This window comes from Cephus cinctus, unplaced genomic scaffold (assembly GCF_000341935.2).
Source record: "Cephus cinctus unplaced genomic scaffold, Ccin1 Ccin1_scaffold0215, whole genome shotgun sequence".
Classification (NCBI taxonomy): Eukaryota; Metazoa; Arthropoda; class Insecta; order Hymenoptera; family Cephidae; genus Cephus; species Cephus cinctus.
Window position 1 is genome coordinate 1,039,565 of NW_014332933.1, and position 6,987 is coordinate 1,046,551.

General features: G+C 40.6%; 1 protein-coding gene across 19 annotated transcripts in view; it reads right to left on the reverse strand.

Moving 5' to 3' along the window:
* Positions 1 to 72: 72 nt before the first annotated feature.
* LOC107265421 (glutamate receptor ionotropic, kainate 2) overlaps positions 73 to 6,987 on the reverse strand; it is a 92,866-nt gene continuing 85,951 nt past the window's right edge. For 10 of the 19 annotated variants that reach the window (XM_025082265.1, XM_025082266.1, XM_025082275.1 and 7 more), the window contains 2 exons: positions 5,145 to 5,403; positions 3,224 to 5,073 (listed from right to left, as the gene is read on the reverse strand). In XM_025082265.1, the coding sequence (XP_024938033.1) occupies positions 5,067 to 5,073; positions 5,145 to 5,403 (266 nt within the window). In that variant the 3' untranslated portion in view covers positions 3,224 to 5,066. Of the gene's footprint in view, positions 1,426 to 3,223; positions 5,074 to 5,144; positions 5,404 to 6,987 lie in introns of those variants that run through there. The other 9 variants (XM_025082282.1, XM_025082274.1, XM_025082281.1 and 6 more) reach the window with 7 other exon arrangements.

Sequence of the window (6,987 nt, forward strand, 5' to 3'; positions counted from 1 at the left end):
CAGCAGAGGGGGGGGTGGCACGGTAGTAGGGGAAGAGTGAAATTGGTGGAAGAAGCGCGTGGATAACTCGATTTGAAACTTCTCTAACCCCCTTGTCTTTAATTCCACGTTCCTCCATCCGGTTCTTTTTCTCATTCCTCGTTTCATCCCTTCCACACGTCCCGCGCCGCAAGCTAGAAGATATTAAAGCGCAGAAATTGAAAAGTCGGGTTACAATCATTTTGAAATATAACGAGGTAGCTGGTTCGCCACTTTTTCTTCGTATCCTCCCCACCCCTTTCGACCCCGGATACAGATATCTCCCTTACTTCTCCTCATATTCTTCTTTTCCTCTTACTGGTTTTATTTTTTTTTCTTTCTCTTCGTATTTTTGCTTAGTATTTTTTTTTTTTAAGTCAACTCATTCATTACTTTGTCAAAATTGCAGTAGGTGCTTTTACCTTATACTGGCTGTGGGGGTCTCGGGGATTTGGATAATTTTTTATCCTGCTTCTACTTCATTGACTTTTGTCATTTGGAATTGGTAAAGGGAAATTAGTTACGGAAGCGATTTACAGGCGGATCCTTGTAATTTGTTAACGAACCCAGTAAAGGATTGAATTCTATACAGAAAATGTTTTATTGAAGTATTGACGGTATTTAATACAGGTTTCGACTTCGTTAAAGTTTGAAAACAAAAAATTTTCTTAGATACTTTTCATTACTCTACTTTCTCGTTAAGGCGTAACTCGTGGAAGACCTCGGTTCTCGCCTCTTTTCATGTGCATTGCTTTTTCATTCTCAACGTTTTTACTTTCGACCATTTTACCTTCTCTTTTGTGTACTTTTTTTTTCTCTCTTTTTTTCCTCCAGAAATCCGCTCTTTTATATCGCATTCAGTACGTAGCGACCCGTCACGCTGTTGCAGACCTTGAACGAAACGAACAATGCACTTGTATTATGCATCTTGGTATGATCTCACAATGCATTTTGCTGAAGCAATCTATTGGAATTGCATTCTGAGTGCAACATTAACAATGCGACACCTCGCGGAACCAGCAATTGTATTTCGTTCGCTGCGACTGATCGATCGATAAGAAGAAAGTTTCTTGCATTATTATAAGATAATTTTGAGAGTGGCGAAAAAACGGGCGACAAACTATACATTATTTTGGTTGCACAAAATGACAATTTTCATTTTGTCAATTAGCAAAAAAAAAACTTTTTTTTAAATTCCATTTTATCTTTACTTGGATGTGAAAAAAAAAAGATTTCCAGTCACCGTATAGGTAACGTATACAAAAAATATATATATAATGTTTCATCTTCATCGGATTTGAGATTCATCCAATAAAAAGAAAAGGGTCCATCCTGACACGCAAAGATGTGTTGGTCGAATGGCTGAGGGTTGAATCGTGGTTTTGCGAACGGGGACCAAAAGGGATGCTGTAAATTGTAAAGGGTGTAAAGTGAGATAGTTTGAATAATAACGGCTGGGAATCTCCGAGTTTCTCCACTTCATATCTTCCCTACTTTTCCGCTCGTTTCCGGTGCATCTCCAACCGGAAGCTGATACCAATGAAAGAGCCAGATTTCAGAGCGAGTCGAAGGACCGTCAAACGAATGCAATTTTCAATATGGAGTAATGGCCGCTGAACTGCTATAGTAAATTTCCCAGGAAATGGATACGAGATGTCCCTCCACTTGTACAGGTGTGTGAAAAGTAAAATTATTAAAAAAAAAATTCCAAATAACACACGACAAAATTTAAAATATTCAAGGTAACGTAACGAAATATTCGAGAAACGTCAAATTACGTGACATCGAATGGAGATAAAAAAAATCAGAGGGCGGGAAAAAATGAGATTTGAAATTTCTAATTCGAAATTAGTTGACATGATTGATGGTGCCTCCTCCTGTCTTCTTTTACAGATCTTCTGGATTGGTTGCTGAACACTGATAGAATCTCAGGATCGATCGGTTTTCGCAGCTGTGTCTTTCATATACAGGGAAAAACTTCACCAGTGAATTTCCTATACGCCATTAATTGCTGAGCGATTGCTGCGATCTTCTCAATGGGTCGTTAACGCTTCGTCCTCTTCCGTTTTTCTTCCCCCGCTGCCCCCTTAACATTTTGCCCTACCTTCCATTCTTTATTTACTTCATTCGTCCTTTTCCCCTTTTACTTGAGCCCCCCCCCACTCGCACCCCCTGCCCCTTTTGCCAAGTCATATTTCTGGATTCGCCTGCATCCGAATGGAGAATTCATACCGTGCTAATTGGTAAGTTACTATTGTACCTATTTTTTTTTCTTAACCGATAACACGCATTCACTCGTTTAATATTGATAACAGAAAAATCATTGAATGATGTCGAAATGATTTATTTTGATATAGACAAAGTATTCGGGTTCTTCGGGGGTTTCGGCGAACATTATTTTAACACTCCTTCACAAGCACACATCGATCGCACACCAATATCCGTGTCGTCGTTATCAATCGATCGTGGACTAATACTGATCGAACAATCGATATAAAATCCTCGACTACGTTCACAGTGTTATCGATGAATAAAATTTATTGTGTAACTCTTGGACCAGTGTCATCCTTAATGAAAATTCGTTAACGTCATATCGCCCTATGTACAGTTCGTAGCAGTGATTATTTGTAAGTTTGAAATTAGAAAAAAAAAATATTTTTTTTATCGAGGTATCCCATTATCGATTTTCATTAAATTATCTAAAACCATTAATCGATCGTCAATTAGCGCACGGACCGCGTTACAAGTGACAAGCGAATTAAATAGCTAAATGACGTATGATGAACGATTCGCGCACTTTGGCGGCGACCATTAATCGATCGGCTATAAATTATATTTATTTGGTCATATTTCAACTGTTCATGTTGAACCTTTTTGAAAGCATCGTGATTGCTTTTCAAGTGCAATGGCAGCATAGATTCTATCAAATCTCTTTCTTTCTGCACGTTCATTGTTCTTTCTCTTTTTTTTTGGCACGCTCTTGCACGGCTGATGAAATGCGCCTCTTTATCTTCTTCGTTCGTTTGATTTATCGATTTGTCCAAAATTATCGACACTCCTATATCATTCGTTCATTTTATTTTTATTTTTTTTTTCGGTTTGCTAACCATTTTTCCCCGTTTCGTCATTCGCTCGTTTAATTTTCGCACTCTCTCTCTCTCTCTCTCTCTCGCACGCACACTCATAAGAAAAACTTGTACTATATCATTCGTTCATTTTATTTTTATTTTTTTTTTCGGTTTGCTAACCATTTTTCCCCGTTTCGTCATTCGCTCGTTTAATTTTCGCACTCTCTCTCTCTCTCTCTCTCGCACGCACACTCATAAGAAAAACTTGTAACACTCGCGACCAATTCGTTAATAAATCCCTTGAACAACGTAATTGTTGATCTATGTAACAAATGTAATATAAGATATATAACACTATTTTATGAAAATCGCTTGTGACAACACTAAAAACCGATGAAATTTTACTCTTTCGTCTTTTTTTATCTCGTATAGTTGTCATTGTATTTACTTTTATTCTTTCCTTTTTTTTTTTCTTTCAATTTCATTTACCAAAATCGCCTCCCTATATATATTATTTATAATTTCGACATCGTCGACCCGACGACAGCGCCTCAGTTGTGTCAAAATATGACTAGGGACTGTTACGCGTCTTAGACATTTTATACCTACACGTATCGTTAATATATAAATATTTATATTTGTATTTATAATATATATATAAATTATTTCGTCAACAACTAATGTCGTGATGTACAACATCGTCTATATAACAGGATCAGGCGTCATGGATAAAAGACAATACGATTTCGTAGGCCGTATACAGTCATCATTTTTCCATATACCTGGTAACTCTTTTTTCAACAAACATACGGAAACACGTGTTCGCTTCAAATATAAAATGTCTCTTACGTCTCTAACGCCGTGTATATTACAGTTTGTTCAGTAGCGATGAGTTCAGGGCTAGTGTGCAAAAACCATGAAAAAATCGACGCCGGACAAAATAAACTAAAAGATCAACACTGAGAAAATGTACAAGATGGTCTTAAGGGTCAAGCTTCTCCGTCGCTCGATTCGTACTTTTGAAACACACAGTACAGTCGCGTACCTTGTAGTGATCCATTTATATAAAAAATCTTAGCTATCTAATTACTTAAAGTCTAGTCACACGATTCCACATAAACACGGTACGCGGTTTCACTATACACGAGACATAAACACGCGCGCGAATGAATCGATGAATGATTTGCTTAACACGCGTCCGATCTTGAATTTTCGTTTACAATAACTCATCGTCCACTTAAACTTTTTACAACGTACACCGACGCAACGTGAATTTCTTGTAACTCGCTTAGAAAAATGCACCATTCCCTGTACATGCTTAACGAGTAACAGGAAAGAAGTCGAGGATGAATCTATGGATGATAAAATGAAGTTGACGAAGTTCGGTGGATAAAAAGGATGAGAGTATCCTGAAGGAATCACATATCCTTCGGCGTCCTTTAGGTACCGGTAGAATGAGATCAGAATACACGAGAAAGCACGTTACTTCCCGTACCACGTGGATCCCGATGATCCTGATAATTCCAATGATCCTGTCCAGCCGCTATCCACCTGGTGTAAACATCAATCGATCATTTAGTCATCACTGACTAAATCTCTTTTATCGGTAACCCGGAGATCCCTCGTGTCCAGCATTACTTCTACGTGTGACGGTGGGTCAACCAACACCCCACCACCACCTCACCGGCTGATCCTTAGCTCTGGAGAAGGTACCCGAGGAGATCTCATCCATCCCCGGGAGATTCCTGCTACAAGCAAGTTTCCTTTTGTTTAGGGTCGACGTTCACGACGACAGACGCCTGAGTGGATGTCTCCATCTGAACTGGTACACCGGTGGGCACCTCCTCCAGGATGGGTCAAAGGGTCGTAGTTCTAGAAACTGCCGCTGATGGGGGTGGCGGCGGAGGTGGCGGCGATATCACTACGTCAGGCTCACCGGCCAGGTCGCAGTCGAACCTCCACAAAATGCTCTCAGGGTGGTCACCTCCTATAAAATTTTGATATATAAAATTATATCTGATATTTCTAGGATCCTGTCACCTGGACCAGGTACCTTACCTTGAGCCAGGGCGATGCCTGAAGAAGCGCGTCTCTGCCTCGGTGGGGGTGGTTGGTGTTTGTGCGTATGACTGTGACTGTGACTGTGGGTGTGTGAGTGGCAGTGTGTGTGATGCGTGTGCGTGGGGGTTTTGGATGGCTGCGATTGGGGGCGGTGGGAGGGAGGCCTGTGCTAGGTGTTCCCTCCTCGAGCTGACGACGCCTGATCGAAGCTCAATGACTTCTTCATCTCCGTCATCGGCAACGTACCAGCTTCCTGCTGAGAAGTATCATCAAAGCGTTAGCTACGACAAATGCGCCTTAACTATCACGTGGAAATTTGTATTTTTATAGGTACTGCACTGTAGCTGTAAATAGCTATATATATATAGCTGTACCATCGGTATCTTCGTACTGGTACAGAAGTTGGCCAATGAACCGAGGTACATGCTACTAGGCATCCGGGTAATACCGTAGTACCGGTAGCTACCGCCAGTTGTAGTAAGTATGGCTAATAGACTGCGCAAGTAAATTCTCTCTCTTGAGGTCGGTAACGAGCTTTCGAGTCTGTAAACGGAAGTAGCGTCTTGTCGGTCGCCGATTTCCGGAACTTCCAGAGTTCAGTCATGTTTTCTACGTTTAGCCAGTCAGGCCATTCTGTTTGAGGGATTTGCAAGACGCTATTTCTCGAGCGTCGAGGCAAGTGCTTTGCATTAATAGTACGACCGGGGAGTAAGTGGACTTTCATGAAGGCGACAATATTGCCATCTAGTGGCGAATCACTGAAACGTGTTTCTCATTCAATCTCAAATCAAGCGAAATTCGTTCCGCCACTTTTCCTTTTTTTTTTCACCTTCTTTATCGAGTTAATGAATTTTTATGTGACGTAATAATCGACGGAATATCTCATCGTTGCTCGATCAATATATATCGCGATGCCGTTCGATTTTGGTTCAGTCAAGAATTTTCGAAATCCGCGAAATCCCAAGTTTCGGCCTGGGGTTAATCAAAGTATTCGCCGGGCCAATTTCAAATGTTCCGCCGATCTAGACGTCGAGGATCGATTCAATGGTTACGTTAACGTTTTACTTCGATTTCATTCAATTAATAATCCCAAATGGATCGTTTGCAATTAAACTTTTTCCGTAAATACTGTTTTCGTCGTCACGTGAAAACCGTGAACACGTAAAACCCTCTTCTACCTGCAGTCCTTTCCTTTCGAATTTATCAAGATCCACCCTGGCTCTTCAATATATATATCTCATTTACTTTAAACGAACTTTATCAATTTATTCTCGATAAACAAATGAATGTATCGAGTACAATTTGGACCAGTCCAAAACTTCGTCCAGTTTCAATATTTCAATAAAGTCCTTTCGAGCAAGTCTCAGGTCGATAACTCGGAAAGACAATTTCATTTATAATCAGACACTAAACCGTCTCCGCCGCCTCGTAACTTTTCTCTGATTAGTTGACTCGGAAATATACTATATCTGAAAATCTATCGTATTCATGAATTTTCACTTTTTACATTTCTCGGACAGTACCTCGGCTTGAAATTCACGCCTGGCTGGATATCCGGGAAATGCGACGTGCCGTATACATACGTATAGCTATGCACGTGCATATATAAACGCATCTCAAGGACGTTCTCTTAGGTTCGCCTATATACAACATAGGTACGGCAAGAGGGTAGACATTTCCAGAGTAAAGAAGACGCGACGTAGAACGGAGACCGAATCGATCTCGATTTATGTAGTGGCTATTCGTGAACTTTGAAGAGGCTCTTGCCTTTATCGGTTTTATGGTGTCGGAATGGCGGGTGGTGGATAGGGAGGGGGGGGGGGGAGGGAGCCTTTGGAAG